The sequence below is a fragment of the Elgaria multicarinata genome, chromosome 3 (genome assembly GCF_023053635.1).
Source record: "Elgaria multicarinata webbii isolate HBS135686 ecotype San Diego chromosome 3, rElgMul1.1.pri, whole genome shotgun sequence".
Classification (NCBI taxonomy): domain Eukaryota; kingdom Metazoa; phylum Chordata; class Lepidosauria; order Squamata; family Anguidae; genus Elgaria; species Elgaria multicarinata.
In genome coordinates this window covers 131016309-131039434 of record NC_086173.1, presented here as the reverse complement: position 1 = coordinate 131039434, position 23126 = coordinate 131016309, and the positions used below count along the sequence as shown (strand labels likewise).

The window sequence follows — 23126 nt, the reverse complement described above, 5'->3', positions numbered from 1 at the left end:
CCACTGGTTGTAAGAGAGCTGCCTGTGAACCAGGATTAACATGACTTTTTAACAAAAACAATGTTTCCAAGCCATTCACCAAATACATAGCCAAGTACATTTTCTCTTTGAGACCTAAATTGAGCCTCTGGAGAAAAAAGATGAAAGAAACACATAAAAAGAAAACTTCGGCAGTCGGATTAAAAGAAGAGCAGGCCATTTATGTTCGTTCTAAAGTGGAAGGACACTTTAGAACCAGCACAAATGGCGTGTCTTGATTCTGCAGGCAAAGAGGAGCTTCAGGCAGATGCTGCGTTGATTCTTTGATTCTGCCATCCTATGCTCACTTACCTGAGAGTAGTACATCACATTGAATTCAATGGGGCTTACCTCTGAGTAGACTATACAAGATTTCACTGCTCGTTTGTTATGGTTCAGAATCAGCCTTCAATGTTAACAGAAGGGTTTTAGGAGTAGAAATTTGGGGAGGTATAATGAAGATTTAGGGATTCATTTGCTGTGTATCATGCTAACTTGTTAGCTCTGGATTTATGTTATGAATTTAGTCCTGTATAAGTACATTTTGGTTATATTCACTAGCTTTGTTGTGCTTTCTTGTTTTTATTTAATATTCAAATCCTTTCTTTCCTTCTTTCTTTCTGAAAAACATGGCAAAACCTTTCAATATGCAAGTGTTATTTGTGTTATCCTACAAGCAGGGCTGCAAGGTTTAATCTCTTAATCAGAAAGCTTTTGTTCCATGCATTTCCTTAAAGCTACAATCCTATACACACTGGACTAAATAAGACTTAGGTCTTAGCTAGACCTAAGGTTTATCTCGGGATCATCCCTGCCTGCTCACAGGATCCCCTGTGTGTCATTTACATGAACAGGGATGACCCCAGGACAATCCTGGGATAAACCTTAGGTCTAGCTAAGGCTGTACTTCTGAATACACAAGATTGCACTATAAGTTAATTTATTTTAGGATCTAAGCTTGATTTGGAATGCTTCTTCCCTCCTCCATCAGGTCCCCTTGCCCCATCTCACATTGTTGAGGAGCCCCCTCCAGCCCCCTGGAAAGGTTTCTTGAGGATACGGGGCGGGGGTGGGGGTGAGCGGAAGGGACAAGAAGTGTTCCTTCTCCAAACTTACTTAAGCTAACTTAAGTAAGCCATTTTTATCTGAGCCATTATTTTTTTTACCCCTATGCAAATTTAATTGACTACAACTCATATGTTTAATCAATTAGAATGTATTTCATCAAGGTTCAGCACTGTTTACAAGAGAAGACTGCTTTGACACCAGGCATGGCAGCTGTCCACTTCACTGCCGTAGCAAGGGGCCGTGGCTCTGTGGAAGAGCAAGAGCACCCACTTTGCATGGAGAAGGTCCCAAGTTCATCTCCAGGTATGGCTCAGAAAGAATCCTGCCTGAAACCCTGGAAAGCTGCTGCCAGTCAGTGTGGACAATACTGGGCTAGGTGGACCAATGGCAGTTTCCTAAGTTCCTTACAATCCATTCAGCCTCTCTCTTCCTTGCTCCATCCCCTAATGCATACTGATGCTGAGCAGATTGCTAGTTTTGCTTATTCAGCCTTTCCCACCCTGTACTTCCTAACGTATTTTGAAGGGGGCCCAATCAACATTCTGCTCAGGGATGTCTCCCCTCCTCCACCATGTCTGTTTCCTCTTCTTATGCTTGAATGGCCTACCTTCTGTTACTTATGTGCAAAATCTTTTGGCTGCACAGCCTGGTTTTTATTTAATTGTAAATAATAATAATGCAAGGCTCTTTTTCTAAAACACACCATTTTGCTACCTATGTTGTGGCCTTCCACATTGCTTGGGGCCCACTCCAATCCTTTCGTGAGATCCATATTGGTGCCACTAACCCTACACATTGGAGGGTGAGAGAATATGTGTCCTTTTGCGTTGCTTCCTTCTGAAATAAAGTATTCTTATTTTGCTGCACAGTGAAACACCTGCAAAATGCAACATGTGCCCAAAAAGGAGACATGTGCTTTCCTCTACATGTTGTCCTATCTGGAAAGAGAATAGATATTTGGGCTCTCCTGGCCAAGATGTGCATGGGTTCCTTTTTCAGACTTCTTTCATGTGTTTTTAGGCACCCTGCATTTGCATTTTTCAGCACATTAAATGTATTTGACCATCTTTAGTCTTGAAGGGTGAGTAGATAGAATAAGAGAGAGAGAGAGAGAGAGAGAGAGAGAGAGAGAGAGAGAGAGAGAGAATCTTGAAGACCAAACGACTAGATATCTTAGTCCATGTTTTGGAATAACTTTATCTCCCACGCTGCCCATCATGATTATTGACTTCATGAGCAGCAACCATTTATGCATGCTGTGGATGGTCTATTAAGTCTACAATCCTATACCCACTTACCTGGGAGTAAGACCTATTGAACTCAGTAGTACTTACTTCTGAGCAGACATGCATAGCATTGCAGACTCAATGACAAATGTAAGTAAGAAAATCTTTGTGCTTAAGAAAGAATAAGAAGCTTTGCTTTGTCTAAAATCATGCCAATCCTTGGGATTTGTACTACAAAAAATGCCACTTCAGTTAGACTACAAACGCCTGTGTCCCATTTAGAGGACACTTTATGGTCTGATACACTTCTTTAGCCCGCTCTTAAGGAGTCTGCATTTTGAGGAGGGGAAAGCAGTACAACTTTATAACAAATGCAACAGCAAAAAAGCCTATTTTCTAAATCTCTTTTTCTCCCTCAGAGTCTGGAGAAAAGAGGTTCAAAGTACAGGTTAATTCTTTTTACAGCTTCATCTAATCCTTCTTTTATTTCACTAGAATGGACAGTCTCTCTCTCTCTCTTTTTTTTAAAAAAGCAGAACTGTATTGTTTAGTAATAGACTGTTTCCAAGTATATGTACACTTCCCTTTTCTCTTGTAAGCCATTCATGCAAAAAGAAAAAAAAAGTTAAGACGAAAAGGAGAATTCGTTACTGAATGAAACAAAACCCACTTGTCCTCTTTAAAAATATTTAGCTTTCCAAAGAAAAATTCCCAGAGTGGGAAATCTCAGCCTCAAAGAAAATGATACTGAGATGGGCTAATTAGAATGAATCTTGCATGGTTTATTTTGCTGTACCTCTGGCTGGTTGGAAGTTACACTAAAAAAAGTAAAAACCAACAACAACACTAGGCCCGTTTTAAACTGTGAGCTCACTGCAAATGTGTTTTGATCTGTTTACTTTAAGCTAGCAACACCACGGGGAGAAATGCCAATGATTTCTGATACCTAGGCACAACTTGATTTCCAAGTAGCCTTCTCATTTCTAAACTGCAAACAGTAACTTGGTTTTTACAGAGTAACACACAAGAGAGAAGGAAAGCTGAGTCCAGGGGACAGCCATGGAAATGGAGATGAAGAAATAAGGTGAGAAACAGCCCCTTTTTTCAGGTCAGCCATGCTGTATGAGAAAAAGTTAGTAGACTTAGGAGTTCTAGAGTGGGTGGAAGGGATGGTAAATTGTAACTGAGACCTCTTTCATGTGTTCTCTTTTCTTAGAACAGTTGCAGTGGATGCTACATGCCAGAGAACTTCTAAAGAGTTCTGCCTCTGATGTCATACTTTGCAACCATGCAGGCCAGCATCCAGCCTGTTGGGAGGTACATGGCTTGCATGGTTGCGGACTATGTCTGAGGTGTCACACTGGTGGATGCTTTTAGATGTCCTTTGAAAAGAACATCCATAGCAGGGGTGGGCAACATCTGGCAGTCCTTTGGTCACTTTCAACACCCATCCAACACTGCAGATCATACTCCTGCTGCTGCCATACTGCCAAATTTAGTGTGGTGGCAAAAAATCACTGTTTGTCCCCAGGGAAGTTTGCTTTTACTTTCAAGCTACACATTACAAAAATCAGCTGTTACAGACATAACCTAAAGATCTTTCAAAGCAGCACAAAAAAGAGGCATCTCTGTTGGTGGCCATTTGATCCATGGATAAACCTGTGCTGGTGTATAATTAAGGTGCCACATGCAGAAACAGCCTGTTACCTATCTACAGACTAGAACATTTTCAACAGTCAAGAACCAAACTTCCCTCACAGTATTATGTAATACTGGTTTATTCACGCCCCCTCTGCAACAATTTGAAGGGTGTCTTTGGCATCAGGACTGATCCTTGATTTTTGATGGAATAAACTATTATGGTGATACATAGAAAAGTATCTTCTGGTGGCTGCTCATATACACACCTGCCTTTTCCCAGTCGGAATCAGAGCACATAACCAAGTCAGGAAAATGTAAATGAAAGCTTTATTAACACGTACTCCACCACCCTTCAATTGACTCAATTCCAATATACACAATTTGAGAGCTCTTTTGGTGCTCCGGAAAACCAGACACGACCTTCCTTTTCATTATTAATGGACGTAACACAGCCCATTTATTAAACCTGCACTTTATCCTCTTCCCCATATGCCTGTTTTTCCTTCCAGTATTTGACATGTGACAGTAAAGCTCTGAGTAAATGTCCCCAGTGTTTCTTCTCCTGCAAATTCTTGCCACCTGCTTCATGGGACTGAACAGATGTAGATATGTAAACCATTACAAGACCTATTCACCCAATCATTTATCATTTTGAGGAAAAATACTTTCTTCCAAATAAATCACAATAGCTATGTCACCTATCCCAAATGCCACTGTATGGGTTAATAGAATATACTACCAAAATTTTGAAAGGTTATATTTCTATTCGTCACATTATTTTAGTTATGAGTCACTACAATTCATTTTTTTCTTTAGAAGTTTCACATTATGTCTCATTTTTTACAATAAAAAAGCGCCCTCTACCATTTAAGAGTATTTTCTATAGAGAGTTCAACTGAGGTGTTGCATTATTCATCATCAAGCGAAGAGGAAAATTTCAATTGCCAGTTTCTAGTAAATGGACTAATTAAGAAAGGGGGATTCTGAACTGTGGACAGACGCCACAATCATTAAAGGCCATTTTTCAGAAGATTATGGGGTCTTCAGTCTATCAGGGAGAATGCTGAACTAATTTAGAAGCAGAAAAAACTGCCCATTATAACTAAGTCCTGGGCTCAGCCTATTTTTAGGGAAATGCATGCAATGAAGGGATCACCACTGTTATCAAGGTAGAGTTAACTTTCTGTCACTTTAAAACAATTACTTCAGAATTCCCAGCTGAAGTATAGTGGGTGTTACAAGGATAGCTGAGCTGCAGCACACTTTTTAATTTCATTTTTACTTTTGTTCTTGTTGAAAAGCACCTCTATTTTTCAGAGTGGTCTCAATTGCCTCCTCAAAAGGCTATTTATCACCTAGATCCTGGAAACATAAGACAGCTCAACAAAAGCCCTATTTAGGTGTTTAGTACCAATGATTACTGAACATGGCTAGCCTCACCTCCTAGATGACCAATGTGTGTGGTGGCCATACCCCTTCCCGAAATGTGTTCAGCATCACTCTGGGAACCATTTGGTAACCATAGGGACTGAATCTCTGAACAGAACTAGTATTATGCAATAGCACACAAACACTGGGGTGGGCTTTTTTTTAAAAAAAATAATACTCCAGAGATCTGTGCTTTCTCAGAGGTAGCCCACAGACTACATTTCTTTTTTTTTTCTTGTCTGATCAAGTTCAAGGAAATTTCCCATTCCCACCTATGCAATCTTGCCTTCATTCACTTGGATCTGGGAAGGAAAGCTTGCAGGATGTATGTACTGGGATTCTTCCTAACATTAGCTGAGTTAGGATGGGGAGATTTCCTGGGACATGCAGTACTCTTTTACATGCAAGGTTCGGAAGCATCTCTGATTTATGCTTAGGGACTCACAGCTCAGGAACTATACAGTTTCCTAGACCAAACTTCCCCAACCTGACACCATCCAGATGTGCTGGACTACATCTCCCATAATCTCCAGCCAGCATAGTCAAATTGTCATGCTGGCTGGGGGTGATGGGAATTAGAGTCCAACACTTTTGGAGGGGAAATTTGGGGCAAGCTGTCTTAGGGCACAATCCTATGCATATTTAGAAAGAAAAAAAGCTTTACAATTCCCAGCATTCCACAGCCAGCATGGGGAATGCTGGGAGTCATAGGAGTTTTTTCTGTCTAAATATACATAGAGGCTTAAAAGCCAGTCTGTGGTATTTGCTTTGTTTTGTTTTACAGAGCTCTATCTTAGCTGCCATCACTGTCCAGGACTTCTACAAAAAGCAGATAAACTGTACAAACCCTCTTAGCAACTTAGCAAAAGTTCTCCTTAATTAAATGCACACATTTTGACATAAAAATCATAAGAGAATTTAGCTCAGTTCTATTTTGGGGGAGGTGGTCAAACATTTCAGTTTAGTACCAATGGAACAAATACGTTGAACTTTGAAAAGTGTGAGCTAATCTATACAAATTATTCAGTATTTAGATTCATGTATAACGACTTAATGTACTGGTTTTCATCACTTCGGTTTCCTCATTTTTTTCAACTGGGGAGTGATAATGACTGACATGGGGAAAAGGGTGGGAATGTTCAAAATTGTCATTTTCAGATTGGATATTCAAATCAATGAGAATTTTGCCACAGATGAATGGACATTGCATTGCTCTCTAGGAAAACAGATAACTGTTTGATCTTCCCAGACACAAACAAGGAAGGCCAACAACGTCGATAGTCCTGACATAGCACCATATAAAATGTTCACAATCCAAAAACTGGGAACAAGTAATAAGGGCTATTATATGGGGATAGAGGGAACTTCAAGCATAAGCATATCTTCTAAAACTGAAAAAAATCCTAAGTAGTCATGAAGCTCTCAACCACCTATCTCACAGTTGTGAAGGTAAGTGGGAGGGGCTCTGTGGAGGAATAAAAACGAGATGAAGAAATAACTTAACAAAAATAGACGGAAATTTAAAAATTAATGCTGAGCAGAACTTTGTAGCACCTCTAAAAGAACCTCTAGTGCTTGTTATATGTCTAGTTACAAACCTAAAAACTAAAATATTACGGTTTTGTAACCTTAAGACTCTTCTCCAGCAGCAGAGATCAACACTTCTGGCTTGGCCACAGTAGTTTCCAACAGCTGGAACAAGGCATTGGCAATCATTTCCCTGTCAGGCAAGAACTTGTGTTCAGCTAGTGTTAACAGTGCACATGCGCATGGGCCACGTCACACATGGAAAGCTGCATGTGCATTTTATTTGCTTTCAAAGTAATGACAGTGGACCCCCAATTCCTTACCTATATAATAAATGGACAAAAAGGAAAGGTAGGTGATGTGCCAAAGCACTTAATGAAAGGAAATAACAAAGAGGACTCCCTCATGCACTTGATCCTCTTTATGTTGCCTGCTGTAAGAAATTCTAGAAGCTCAACATAATAACCTTTGTACAATAATTGTGGATTGGATACAGATCTAAGCCAGATCAACTGTGCTGGTGGAAGTAGATTTTCCTTCCCAGGACATCCCCTCCAAGCTCCTGAAAATGCTGCACAGAGAGTCAGGAGACTTTGCTCAAGGGAATGAACGATGTTTTACCACTTTGCCTACACCCACTTTGTCTCTGCATGGTGTGCACATTGGAACTATGTGGACCAGACCAGCCATGCAGGCCCTTGATACCTCACTGATATGCATCCAGTAGCTATGGGATTACATCAAGTGCTGCTGCAGATGTGCTCATTCAGATACATTGTTCGATTTTAATAATAGTGTGCTATGCAAGTCTATTATCCTTCTGTTTTGTTTTATACTTAATGACACTTTTTCAATATGAAATACAACATACATACAATATCAGGAAAATAAAGAAAAGACATCAAAATCAAAACAATAGCACTACTGGTCAAAATTAAATCATGACATCATATCAAATTGTTTTCCAATTCTACAACCACATTCTCTGAACTATATACCTGTCCATAGTTTCTCCAGAAATTGGTTAATAAATGCCATTTACTTTGAAATATAATCTTCTGATTAATGTCAAAATCTTTTATGATTCCCATCATCATTATATCCCAGCTCCTAATCAACTAGTTTTTAATTGTAGGTGTATTCATGTCCTTCTATAATTAAGCAACATAAATCTCTTCTGTTACAAACATTCATTGAATCAAGTCCAGGATCTGTCTAGAACACAGCCCAGTAATAAGACCTCTGGAACTTCTGGTAATGAACGCCCAGCAACTATGACTCTTATAGGTAGGGATTTCCATCCAATGTTTGCTCAATTGTGGACAACCCTATCACATGTGCAAAGGAGTGCTCTTGGTACCACAACATGCATCAATCCCTAAACCACTGATAGATGTCCATTAAAAAATAATATTTTCCCCCATCTACCTGCTTCCTTGGCATCAACAGTTCTCAAAGACTTACTCTACTGAGTTAGGCTGGTGGCTCTGATTTTGGTGGAGTTGTGAATCCATTCTGGGTTTCAGTCAGAACCAGCCAGAACTCAAATGAAGCTATTTAAAGTGCTGAACCCTGTCCCCAAAATAGGTGTAGCACCTTATGATAGCCCCTTTAGGGTTCTCGCTAGTTCTGACTAAAAGTGGATTCACAGCCCCACTAAAATCTGAGGTACCAGTCTCTACTAGTTAGGATAGCAGTACACCTGAAAAATCAAGCATGTGTGGTGGGATGCATTATGCTAGCATTCAAGAAAATCTGGCATTGGAATGTGATCCCAAGCCTTGCCAAAGCAGCAACAACACTCTTCCTCTTTCTCTATCTAGCACAGCTGTCCCATGCCCAGGTGGGCTGGGCCATGGGTGAGTCCATTTGTATCATCCCAAGAGCCGATAAATAGCTATGGAGTCAGGAGCATTAATACAGCCCTAACCTGCTGTTCTCTAACAGTAATGAGAGGCTGGACTGCATTATAAAAGAATGTGATAGTGCAGGACAATGCTGCCCCACGTGTTTCTTCAACTCCCATTGTGCAGACTGCTGTTTGTGCTGCTAAAGCTGATCAACAGGACTGAGCTGGCCATTGGCTAAATCCCACTACTTCAACTCAGCCGGCTTGGAGTTCAAGCTGTAAACTGGATGAAGTCCAAGTACTTCATTTTAACTAGGTCATGGATCAAGCTGCTCATGACCTAAAATGAGATGTAAAATTCAATGAACAGAAAAATCTATGACTGTCAAGGTATGGATGAGCACACCATATATACAAATAACTAAATGCTTAAATATAGTGATGCACTTTGCAGTTAATGATTAGCGTCTCATAATAAATATAAGCAGGACTCCTTCTTCTAAAAGCCAGATCATGATGTTGGCACTTTGAAACGGGGAGTCACTGAGATTTAATATAAATTGTGAACCTGCTTTCCCCCTCCCCCCAGTGCTCACAATAATCCAACTGTACGCCCTTCATTAAACTTGTGTCCACGTATTTTTAGGTGTCAAAATGTTATATTTTTCCTCAGACACTTTCCAAACTTCCTCTGCAAACTTCCTAGCGGTACCATAACCACCATAACCACAGTTTCTTCTTGGCTTATTCTGGATATTGAACATATAACATATAAATTGCTAGGAGTACAATCCTACTCATACCTACTCAGAAGTAAGTCTCATTGAATTCGATGGACCATACCAGGCCCTTTTTACATCTAAGGATTATCCCAGGCAAATGGAGGGATCGTCCCTGCCTGCTCCCGGGATCTCCTGTGTGTCATTTGTATGTACAAGGATGATCCCGGGGGGGAAAAGGCAGGTGTAGAAACGGCCTCAGATAGGTAACTGCAGCCTAACAGTCTTCAAAATCCTTAAGAACATGAAATTCATTTATGAAATCCATATAGGGTGAAATTCAACAGTGTTCATTTACCAGTGGAACAGACACTGTTGGCATGACAGATTCCGTGCCCCACACAGTCCCCCTAAAGTGCTAACAAAATCTATTCAAGAGGATCCTCTGGAGCAGATTTGGAGGTCTCCAGGAAGAAAAAAAGCAGAAGTTCTGTTATGTGAACAGAACTTTGTGCAACGTTGCATATTGCCCGAGGAAATACTGTAGGTAACTCTCATGACACCACCTAATCCATATATAATAAAAAATTCACATTGACAATATCAACTTCAGGATTCTGTTATGCATGCACTATATGACTGTGGTGATGTTCCACAGAAAGTTGTACCTTACTTGAAAACATTTCACACTACAATACACAGGGTGATTGCGTATCTGGGGAACTAGCTGCTATAAAACAGGGATGGTCAGGAGATTGATCTCAGAATACTTTGGACTTCAATTTCCAGAAGCCCTAACAGCATGGCCAGGAATGCTGGAACTGTATTCCAAAACACCAGGAGATCTACTTTGTGCCCACCCATGATATAAAACAGTTATAATAGTGAACATGCCTTTCCATCTGTAGTTACAAGTTTTCTGCAGTACAATTGTATCATCTGGGAAGTCTGGGAGAAATACATCCAAATCAGCAATTAAAATGTGATTTATATTTTTGGGAACACAGAATACTAGATCCACTTAATTCACTACACTGAGTAAGTACCATAACAAACAGCACACCATCTTTCTCTGTGATTTGCAACACCCTCTGCTGGCAAGTGTGAAACAATTCACTTTTTGCATTTATCAACAAATGCAGTATTGCTGTCATCCAGTCTATTTTTTTCATTGCTTTAAAGTACTTTCTATAATCAGGAATACCATACGCATACTGTGAATATAGATACATATGTATATTTTTAAATGAGTGTTTAGAACTTTCTTCAGTTAAATAGTGTAGATTATAAAGAAGATCATAACTTCTTCAGATGTTTGAAGTAAAGAGAAGTTAAAACATGTTTTCTTTTACCAAATTCTTCATTTCTTTTAAAACTCTGATTATCATGACTAACCACTCTCTTTATAGTATTGCTATTAGAAACCGGTGATTTGGGATCAGAGGAATATTTCGAAATCAACTTAAAAGGCACTGCAGCCCAAAGCAATTTTAAAAATGAAATGGAAAGCAAATAATAATTGTTTTTGAAGAGTTTGCTTCTTTTCTTTGCATTTTAAAGGCAGATTAACTTGGGAATGTTCAAATAAGGATGCATATAGGAGATCATCACTGGCTAGAAAAATCCTCCTTCCCTCCCTCCCTCCCTCCATATACCTGATAGAAACACAGAATCCACAAGAATTAAGCTTGTCTCAAAGTATTTGTAGAAATTGTGGCTTATAGGCTGTGGTGAGTAATTCAGCACATGTGTCCTCTAGTAAGAAGCACCAGGGAACTATTGGTAAACAGAGACCAACCTCTCTGCCACATCCATCATCACCCGCGTCTTTCTAAACTTGTTCAAAGAGTGCATGACCAAGATCTGACCCTGGCTGAGACATTTTACTTAACCAGGGTAGGGGACAGTGTCTCTGGGTCCACTGGCTTGTGACTATGAAAGATTATTTGATACATGTTTGATGCATTTTGACAAATATTTAAACATTTAAATGTATGCTGTAAGGCACACCACCCCCAAAAACAATAACCTGAAGCCTCTGTTAAATAAAACAATACCCCCATTTGATATAATCTACTAAGAAGCCCTTAACCTTCGTGTTCTAAGAACAACAGCAATTGTCACTAAGCTAAGGTAAAATGCATCTGCCCTTAGAATTGAAAGCAAACAGCGTTACCTGGCAAACTTCATACAGTAATTTGTATTGTTCCTCTTGCTTCTGCAGAGAGCACAAGCTGCATCCCATGTTTAGGAAAACTGTCTTCCTTATTCACTGTTAGAGCCCGGGAAGCTGTCGTTTAGCAAGCATGCATGCAGATATCCCTTTGGCACACTAAAATAGTCAGATGGAACTGAAATGGTTCACATTGGTGATGCTCTGATCACTGGCAAGCAACTCTGCCTTCTTCCTTAATGCTCTCCCTCCTCCACTCACAGTACACAACACTCCCTCTCCTGCTTTAGTCCAATGCACACACTATATACCGCTACTCATGCATATTAATCAGCTCTCATTGACTATTCATAACAGACAGTGATACGGAAGCTATAATTGCTGCCTATGACAGCTGAAATTTCTCTAATTAACAAGCAAGCACTTCAGTAGCAGGGCATAATAAAAGACACTAACAATTCTGTAAACCATTTTGTAGCAATTACAAATAAACATGACTGCATTTTACTGTGGTCCCCAAGGATAATTCTTAGCATATTTAAGCAGATTACAAATACATTTTAAATGTAAGTCATAACCAAAATGAATCTGCTGCTGAAACAAAACTATTACAAGCAACATTAAACAGTGCAGCAAAGTTAAATAAAACACTTCTTAAAATATTTAGAAGGATCTGGCCACAACTAAGTGAAAGTCTGTAGCGAACAGGCACATATTTAGCAAGTCGCTTCAGGAATGGAGCAGCTCTAGGAACTGCTGCAGCTGGGAACAGGGCAGCCTGCAACTTCTTCTCATTAAGTCACAGTCCTGTCAGAGAATCTCCCAAGAATACAGTTTGTCATCGATAAATTCCACCTGACACCAGAATGGTTACACATTATCACAGCACCCATTTAATAATATTTATGGTATAAATCTATGCTTATGCATATGTTAGGCAGGGGGTATATAATCTGCTGAACACACTCTACTGTCCTTTAAAGACAATACAGCATCTACACTCCGATACAGTAGCTTAAGTTCAAGAAACCTCTCTCTATTTAGTGCTTTTAGCTGGTACAGAGGCCATTTCTAGACCTGTCTCCCCACCCCCCCCGGGATCATCCCTGTGCATGCAAATGACACTCAGGGGATCCCAGGAGCAGCCAGGGATGATCCCTCCATTTTCCTGGGATAAGCCTTAGGTGAAGAATAATGTACACTTCTTTCTTGTATAAATAAGTGCTCAGCAGTTACGAATGGGTGGTATAGAAATGTAACAAAACAAAACAAAACGCTAGTTGAAACAGCAGACATGCTAATGAGGAACAGGTAACATCATCCAACAGGTACTGTCAATACACTTATGTCTGATTAGAATCCTACAATGTGATGATCCCTGTTTCATTCTGTACTTAGCACGTGTGAGAAATGGGGTCAACAAGTTCTTGGATCAGGGACCTACACTACAAAATACCCAAGGCTGGTTCATATGTTACTTAATTGTTAACCTTACATTACGTTAATCAGAAAGTCAGTGTGGTTAAAGGATTGGACTCAGTCTAACTCATGAAAATTACTGGGCGACTTTGGGCCAGTCATCATCTCTCAGTCGAACCTACCTCACAGGGTTCTTGCGAGGATAAAATGGGGACAGGGAGAACTATGAACACTGCCTGGAGATGCTTGGCGGAAAGGTGGAATTTAAATGTAATAAAATAAATAAATAAATAAATAAATTAAAATAAAATAAAAATGGCACCATCTTAGTAATTACCAGGAATTAAAGACATTTTTGAAGTGGAACTCATAGATTTTACCTCTGTTGCGCTTCAGAGTTTACTTGGAACCTGTCTGACCCAATTCAGCCCATTCCCAGATGGAATTATTCATCCTTTCTAAAGATGTTCTGCATCTAGTGCTGATTTAAAAGTTGTAGTTTCTTTCATTGCAGCCTGGGTGTCTTCTGTGTTCAGATAACCCCTAATCCCTGCTTCTAGTTGAAAAAGAAAGGGAATACATGGTGGAGTGTCATGATGGGTAATAAGAGACTCAGGTGGAACCTGCTCATGGATCGCCTTCCCTAAAGTGATACAATTCCCATTATCCCTGACCATTGGAGATATATATATATATAGATATAGATATTGATCTGCCAGCTACACAAACCAAGGGCTTTGCTAGACCTGCCGGGATAAGCCGGCAGGGAGGCGGGGCGGCAGCGCGCTGATGTTAGCACGCGCCGCCCGGGCTTCCAGACGCAGGACGCGCAGGGATGTCGGATCCCTGCAGCGTCCGCCATATTTTTTTTTAAGTTTAACGGGGCCACGTGCGGTCCGAAGACTGTGGAGAAGGTAAGGGTTTTTTTTAGTTAACCCCCCATCCGCTCCTGTGTCGTCTCCCCTTCTCCCTGCATGTGTGTGTGTCTGTCTAAAATTGCCATATACTTGTAAGGTTTTTTTGGGCAAGTCCTGCCTACCAAGCTACACTCTGAACAACCCATTGCCCTTTGTGGAGAATGAATGGAATCTGACTTTCATGGATACATTCTGCATTTGTGACATTAGCAGCATGGTGTGCAGAATGTATAAAATTTGCCTTGGCTGCATCAGAAACAGCAACATCTGCTAAAGTAAAGCAGAGATCAGGAGGATCTGGGTGACAGCTCTTCAACTGCAAATGACATAAATCACCAGTTTATTTCATCAGTACTAGTTAGATGGAACAAAATAACAGGTACCTGATGCGACACAATAGCAGTCCAAAATAAAGGCAAGTAGCACAAGAATATCAGTGCATACCTTTAAAAAAACGTTCCAGAAGTTGAATTGGAAGAATAAACCAGAACAGTTGTCATTTCATATTCTTAATGAATATTTAGTAACTTGTGCAGTATCCATGTGGTATGAACAGTCCACATGTGTGGGAAATAGAGCTAGAGCTGCAATCCTATACCCATTCCCTGGGCGTAAGTCCCATCAAACTCAATGGGGCTTATATATGCATACAACTGCGCTGTATTTCTGACACTCAAGCAAAAAGCTTCTTCTTTTTTTAATTGTGGGTGTTTTTCTTTTTGTGCATACAGCCCTTAATTCTGACCCATTTTTATTTCTCAAATTGACCTGTCTTACTGTGTGTGTACTTATCAGCAAATGTTTAAGCAAACTGTCTTCATTTAAGCTGAGTGCAATGAAATAATATTTTGCTTAATGTATCAATAGCCTAATTACCTTCCTTTCATTTTGAACATTTTTGCTCATATGAAAGGAGGGAGAGAGAGAAGGAGAAAGAGAGCAGCTGTTCCTTTGTAATAAATCTTACCATTTATGTACATTGAGTTTATTATACTGATGATGACCATTGCTGGAAAGAGGTTAAAAGGAAGAGACATATTTGTTTTGAACAATAGCACTTTACAGGACAAAAAAAAATCTAGATTTATTTACTTCTGTATGTATTCAGATTTTTTTTTAAATGGAAGTACAGAAACTGGGTCAGCTTAATCAGCCCTGTAGTGACTACAAATCCATGTGGAGAATGTATTTTACTATCAATAGGGCTATTTATAAGGGCTTTCCCACTATCATAAAGCTCTTATGACTATCATAAGTGTTTGGCTCTTAATTATTAGAGACTTGCAGACTTTGTTGTTTGTGTAGGCTGAGCTTTTACCTCATGAATAGTTGGAACCAGTGCCAAAACACAAGAAAAATGGCTCTAAGAACAAATTCTATTAATATACCTCTTAATGCCAGTTTATGCATTTCTAGGTCATGGCCCCTGTGCCCTCCACTGCTCGTTGTAATTTCTCTCTCTCTCTCCCCACACGTTACTAGTCAAGTACCCCACTTGTCCTAATGGCAATGACCTCCGGTTACCTCATTTGCCTGGTTCTTTAGTCTTTATCTTATTATTTCTGAAATTGTAATACTACATATCCCAATCAAATTCATCCTATGGAGGTTGTGGGTTTTCCCACACTAGAGGCATTCAAGAGGCAGCTGGACAGAAATCTGTCAGGTATGCCTTAAGGTGGATTCCTGCATTGAGCAGGGGGTTGGACTCGATGGCCTTATAGGCCCCTTCCAACTCTGCTATTCTATGATTCATGTTACTTGAAGTTTGTATGACACAGGTTTGTATGGCCAAGTTTACTGGCAAAGGCCTAGGAGCTACACCATTGTGGATTATTCCCATAGCACCTTGATAAGGTGTGTAAAAAAGTGGACCATTGGCTCTGGTAAGTATGAATCACCTTTGCTTCTGTGTTTGAAATAAGTAGCCTTCTTCCTCGTTGGTGTTTGCTTCATGGAAATTGATCAGTTGCCAGCCCTATCTGTCCCCCCCACCACCTTCTGATTACATGTCTTTTGCAATGGAAAATGATAGAACAGTAGTTTCCAACCCCAATCCCCCCATCTTATAATATGTTGCAATATTATTATGGGGGACACATTTACAAGTTGACTTCACGAAGAGAAAAAAATTGAATAGAAAAACTACCTGGTGGTTAGCTTTACATCTCAAAATTGTATGTGATCTACATCTTCTTTAAGTCAAAGGCAATAGAAGCCCCATATTAAAAACCTGTATGCAGGTTAATGCTAAAATAGTTTACCAGTGATTTCCAATGGACAAAGTCTTCAATGAGGGGGGAGGCTCCTCCTCATTGGAAAACCACATACTTTGCATGCAGAAGGTCCCAGGTTCAATCCCTGTCAGAAGTCGTGAAAGGCAGGTGGGGAAATCCCAAGTAGTTGCCACCAGCCAGTGTGCCAGTATCTCTAGATAGTAGTCAGTAGTCTGACTCTGTATGAGTCAGCTTCTGATGTACATAGATTCAAATCTCTGCTCATCTATTAATTTGTTGGGTCTTGGAAAACCTTTGTCTTATGGAAAATATTAACAAAAAAGCTAACAACTTTGTTCTGATGATAAATGAGGTAATTCTAAAGCCCTCTGTGCCCTAAAAAATGCAATTGAAGTTAATACTAATCAACATGTTTTCATTCCATTTTCTCTTCTTTGCTATTCTGAACAGGAACACTTAAAATTATTTGCATGATTTTGTAGCAATGCAATCAGGTTTGAGTAGTTTACTGGGTTAGATACTAGCAAAAATTAAGGCAGAACATCACACACAATTCTGGAAAACAATGCAATATTTAGTAATTATGATAGGCAATAATTTGGCTAGCACAGTGAGCTTAATGTTTAAAAACAATGAGCATTAAAAACCGTAGGTGGGGTTTCTTTTTGTTTTATGGAATTTTTAGGACCCAGGTTTTCTTCCACACAAAAATATCCATTATGTTCTCATAGAGTTGTGATGTTGTGGAATAAGGGACATTTTTTAAAAGAACAGATGGTAATTCTCACAAAATATGGGACACCTCACAACTCCACCTTGCCCTATACAGATAACGATGTGTTGATTTACTTTAAATGAACTCTGCCAGTAACATTTCAATTTTCCAAATTAAACGACATTAAAGAAAAATTATGCCTGCCTGTTGTGTATGGAACAATCCTGTCAGTTCCCATTATTGGCTAATATGGCACCACTGCCCTCTATTGGTCAGAATTAGGCTTTGAGATCTTAGGCCACAGAGAACAGAAATCTTTAGCTGCTCTACCATGAAAACTTGGTTGTTATTGTTGTTAGTAGTAGTTGTTGTAGCAGTAGGTAGTCTCTAGAAATCTTATCAAGAGTGAGGGCAGAAACTTTAAAAATATTAATATAACTAAGATACTTTGGCCCTCAGCTTCTGAGACGAGAAGGTTTAGTTTACTTTTAACAGGTGCCTGGCACTAAGAAATAAGCCAGTGTCGTCTATCTCAGCATGCACGTTCTCAAATGTAATCTGAGTACACTTCCTCTAAGGTAGCAAAACAATCGCTTGAGCCTCCCCCAGTTTTACCCAAGACAAAATGTAAGAGGACACTTTGCTTGGGAACGCTGACTCTGGACTTTGAGAGAGCGAATCAAGGGCAAATTGGGCAAATATGGATACTTGAGCCAGTGAGCGTCCCATTTTCTGTAGAAGTGAGTGAATCAAATCAAATCGCTTATGACAAATAGATGATTGCCGTGCTGTGGCAGCCCACATAAAAGCTCACCCCATAGCATGCCTAATTGGAGCTGAAGAGCAGAGGGGTGATTCTTCACTCGTCCTACATGGAAGCACTAGGGTGCCAGCAGTTCTGTGAGAATTGCTGGGCTGAAGCGCAGAGGAGCTGTTCTGCATCTTGAGATCACAGGTTGTAGGTGACTCCTCGCAGGCCTTGATGATCTAAGGAGATAGTCTTCTCTGCAAATACAGCAGAGACTTAAGGTGCAATGCTATGTATGTTTAGACAGAACAAAGTACTGCAACTCCCAGCATTCTTTCAGTCAGCATGGCTGGTTGGGGAATGCTGCAAGCTGGAGAACTCCCCTCTCCGCCACCTAAACACACACAAGATTGTGCCCCAAACCTGATTTCTGACTGTCTCTCATGCATACAAACTGACAGATCCCAGTTTGCTATCCTGCAAAGGAGTTACAATAAGATAAGAAAGAGGATTCAAAATTCACACTTGCTGTCTACAGTATGACAAAACCGGAGAGGTGAGACATGGCAAGTGTTTCCTTGCTGCTCGAGAATCATAACTGCTGTGTGTGGGCTCATCCAAGTCTTTGCCACCCTGGCTGTCTTCAGTCCTCCCACCACTACAGAGATGCTGTCCATATTTCGGCAAACTCTTGTGTGTAGCTTCCCCCTCCCCAGTTGTTTATTGCATAGCTGCATACCCACACACATTTGAAGCATGTCACTCTGATCGTTGGAAGGCTACTGAGGGAGTGCTATTCTGGTATCATCTGAGTGGGCAACTCGGGAATGTGTCTTTGATTTTTGGCTTTTGCGGTGGGGGGGGAATCCCCATCAAAGATCAGTCTGGGAGCTGATCATAGCTTGCTTCCACATTCCAGGGACAGTCCTCTTACGTTACCTAGCTAGATGGAACACATGCAAAATAAAAATGGAAAATCCCATGGCATTGACATAGCATTAGATCGAGAACTTCCAGAGTCAGGCCTGCATTTCATTTCATATCTATGCAGTTAAAGATCTTAATCTACACGGAGCCTGAACTGAAAGTTAAGCCTACACTTTTTGTTTATAAGCAGTGATATACCTTTGTCTGTAGGACTCTCTCCATACAGCTATATTACACTCAATAAAACAGAGTTGCCTTACAACCAAAGTGGATTTTTATCCTTGACAAAGCAAAATGTTTTGTCTCTACTACTTAAGTCTGCACTGTGGATCTTATCAATGCTGGGAACAAATACACTTAATGGGTAAAAAGATATGTGTATTTAGATATGTGTATTTATGTGCCACTGCAGTTCACACTGTATAATGTACTATTACAGTTATGTATATTTTGGGGATTCAGGTGTTATTGAGTTTGAAATTACTTATTTCCTTTTCTGTGAAATACTGCTCAAGGGAGAACTCCTTGGAGGTCATTTGTATACAGGTATTTGCTTAATTCCTTTTTTTAAAAAAAGAATGTTGTAAAGATCAACTGTTAAATCTTTTTAAAAACTGACAGGTATGTTCTCAAAAATGAATCCTATCTAATAGTTTGGGATCACTGGGACCATTATAGGACCATAGCACAGGGGCAAGGAAAATTATGGTGATTTAACTTGGTACCCATTAAGATGTATCTAATATTAGCTAGTTTACTGAAGCAAAACAATAACATCATGAAGATACAAGGGGGTTATAAATCTATTTAGTATGTCCAAATACTTTTGGTATTGACCTTAAATTCTCTAAGGTGAACTGACTTTAGGGAGCACAAACTAAAACTTGATTTCACAGGATACTAGATTATAAATCAGTAGTTTTACTGTGCATATATATAGTTCAGTGAAGGTGTAAGGATGAAGGCTGTTCAATAAATGCTTACTAGTTTACTAGACAGAAGTGTAAATAAATTGATATCTGTGCCTCAAGCTCCATGTTATTAAACCTGATAAAGTGGGTAAGCATTTTAAATAAGCTTCTCAAGTTTTTGTGATTTACCATCTTGATCAGATTATCCTACTCTTGGAGATTGTGAAGAGCTTTTTCCCCACCATACTCTTTCCCTTCTTAACTTCTTTGTCTCTCTACCTTGTAACAGCATGAATATCATTGCCTAAATGGGCTATGGAAATGAATGGACTATGGAATACACTCCCTACAGAGATGCGACTAGTGCAACTTTGCAATTGTTTCTGCGCTGGCTCAAAACCGTTTTGTTTACTCAGGCATTTTAAGTGGTTGATTTTGTCTGTTTTATGGAATTTGATGTCTTTCTTCTTTGTTTTATCATGTCATTTTAGTGTTTTTATTGTACTGCGTGTTATTTTAATAATATTTGGACACCACCCTGGTATCTGCAAGGATGAATGTTGGCTTTAAAATGAATGAATATGTTTCCCTTTATCCTTCTACAGGATTTAGGCAAAGCCCCTCTCTGCACAGGTCTCTCCCATCTTAGAATATTTGATTAGCCAGGATCTATGGCAGAGGCTGTTCCGTTATTGCATTTGTATCCTGCTTTTCTCCAAGCAGCTCAGGGTATGATTCTCTAATTTTATCCTCAAAACACCTCTAGGAGAATGTCTGCCTGTATACATTTTTTGTTAACCACTGTTTTTCCCCATAAGGATGTATTTTGAAAAAAGTGAATGCAGATTTAATGAGTAAAGCAGAAGGATTGTTTTTGAAGAATTTCTGCTCTCCCCTTGTCTCTTTATAAAATATTGCTTCGGCACTAACCCATGAACCACATTTGCTGTTATATGATGCACGGCTATGAACTCAAACACCCTATGAGGATGGGCTTGAATAGCATGAATATTGTACAGGGCAGCTAATGTACCATATCACAGAAGTAGCTGTCAAGAGGGAGACTTGTTTGTGGGTAATGTACAAGAACTCTTTAAATCATAAGAAAATGTATAGCAGAACAACATGTGGAAGGGAGCTGAAGTTAAGAAGAAAACGAAGAGGCAAATTCAAATTTCAAGATGCAGGCCATTAGAAGGATCAACAAAGGTTTCAGTGATGTTTTTTTAATAAGCCTATAAAAAACAAACAAAAAATACCCCCACCACTATCCAGATGAAGGTTGGGTAACATTACACACTATCAAAGGCTTGAAACATGGAAGCCAGTTTATCCTTTTGAATTTGAGGGAAAGTCAAGTCTTATGAGAAACCACAGATAATTAATGCTTAAAATATTCTCAGTTTCTGGTGTGGTTAACAAGTGAAACCACCAGTAATGATGTAATCTAGCATGTCAAAAAAGGGAAAATGAGAAGAGGAGCCAGAAGGCAGGGTACAGCTAAGGGATGCAAAGGCACCGTGTCATTTCCTAATTAACTAAGTGATCCTTTAAACTGTCAAATCAAGCAAGGAACTCCATGGACCAGTGTCTTATTGATATTCACATTAGGGCATTGGAAGCAATAATTCCAGTCCCAGTGGTTATAGTTAAACATTTTCTTTTTAAAAATAATGCCTGGTTTACCCCTAGGTATCCTCAGATTCCCATTCATAGGGAAATGAGTGAAGGCCACCCTGAATTTCATAATCTGCTATTGCGATGGATAAGGATGTGTGTGTGTGTGTGTGTTGTATATGTGTGTGAATTCTCCAAGGGTGCATATTGATTTCTGAATTATTATGAGTTGCATATTGTGTGTATGTGGTGGGGGTGACACCCCACACACAATTATTTTTCTTCTTGCCACACTGTTAATCGTGCAAAGACTTACAATGTTAAATTAGGAAAAGATGTGTGTAGCACTCTGTAACACAATCCCCCTGCTTTTAATTTCACACAAGAGATGAATATGCAATTTAATAAAGCCCTGTCATGAGTAGGTTGAGATGAATTTGTTCTACCTCATCAATTGCAATCCAAGGGCAGTCTTTGCAAAATTCTCATTCCCACAAGAACAATAATCTTTAAGGATCGATAATATAATTATCTCCTCACATTTGAGACTGCCACTTCTTTTCCAGGATTTAGCCAATTTTCTTTTATCTGACAGTCAATAAGATCAACTGAAAGCACTTCTAAGATGTTGGTTCAGTGTATGTTTTTTAAAAGCACCAGAAGCAAGTGATGAAGGGCTTTTATTTAAATACATAAATACCAGTGTCAACATAAACAAATCCCCTGCCCAGCAGGACTTGTGCCCTGATATGCCAATGTATCTTTCATAGCATCGTAGTGATATGCATGGTCAGGCAATGTTCATACACTGTCCAAGGGGAACTTTACTACTGTGTTCAGACGTAGCAAGATCTCACCCTATTGCCTGATGTAAACTAATCCCATTTCACAGTTGCGGTCTCAAACTCTTCATTGCACTGTGCTTTTCAGCAGAAAGTCCAGTCAAAGAATTTTAAAGGTTTGTAAAATGGCTTGTTACAACAATTAAAGTGGGGAGAATATCCATTTAAAAAATAAAATAACATTGAGTTTCCCTATTCCGTATTCTCTACATCCAAAGAGCCTTCTTCTCTCTGACACAATCACCTCCTTCAAATGTCTTTCAAAATTGGCTTCTTCTGGAAAGCTACTCCTGGATCATCTACAATCTCAGCAATGTCCATTTTCATCTGCTACCAGTTAGGCCTCTGAATCTCATACCTGCTACCTATATCAAGCCCTTTCCTATTCGCTTTCTTCCGTCATTTATATACAAGATGGCTATCCTGGCTAGTATGATGAGAGTTGTAGTCAAGTATATCCGGAGAGCACCAGGTTAGGGAAGACTGTAAACTTTAGATGTTGAGACCATGAAATGTCTTCATAGAAATAATGGTAAGTACATGTTTGGCCAAAGTAGAAGTAGTGAAAAAGAGGCCTGTGTTTCCTAAGAAGCAGTTCAATGAAGCTTTCTTTTTGTAAATTCAGAAATGCATTTGCACTTTAGGGATCCAGCTTTTATTCAGTCAGCAAGAGCAGCCCTTAAGCGGAGTTCCACTCAGAATGCTTCCCCAAGTGGAAGGAGGAGCAATTATCTTTGCCATCTCCCTCACCCTTTGCAGCTCCCAGCACCACTTGGCCCACTGTTCTGGAGGATCCCCTAACCTGCCAGGGCAGACTGGAAGAGGGAAACGTAAGGGATGGTAGGTGGGAATCTATGAAGATTGTCTCCCTACACCCTTTCTGCCTGTGTAAATTCCCTACTAGATAAAAAGAAGGCTTTCCATACATGGGAGTCCTATCCTGGATCTATTGCTTGTGTGCATGTTTAACAGCACTGGGAGTTTTTTTATTTAAGGGAACGTCTCTTTCCGTATGGACCTGCTCAGACCCTTAGACTAGCCTCAGAGGCTCTCCTCCAGGTGCTTCCACTGAAGGAAGCTAGGTGGGAGGCTACAAGAGAGAGGGCTTTCTCAGTGGTGGCACCCCACTTATGTAATCACCTTC

At 39.8% G+C, this 23126-nt stretch overlaps 1 protein-coding gene across 2 annotated transcripts in view; it reads right to left on the bottom strand.

Annotated features, from left to right (window-relative positions):
- The window catches only part of PDZRN3 (PDZ domain containing ring finger 3), a 213812-nt gene that overhangs the window by 49720 nt on the left and 140966 nt on the right, over nt 1-23126 (bottom strand). The window contains exon 1 of one of the 2 annotated variants that reach the window (XM_063121876.1): nt 11653-11721. The exons of the other annotated variant lie outside the window; for it this stretch is intronic. Coding sequence (XP_062977946.1) covers nt 11653-11721 — 69 coding nt within the window. Of the gene's footprint in view, nt 1-11652; nt 11722-23126 lie in introns of those variants that run through there. 2 annotated transcript variants of the gene reach the window in all.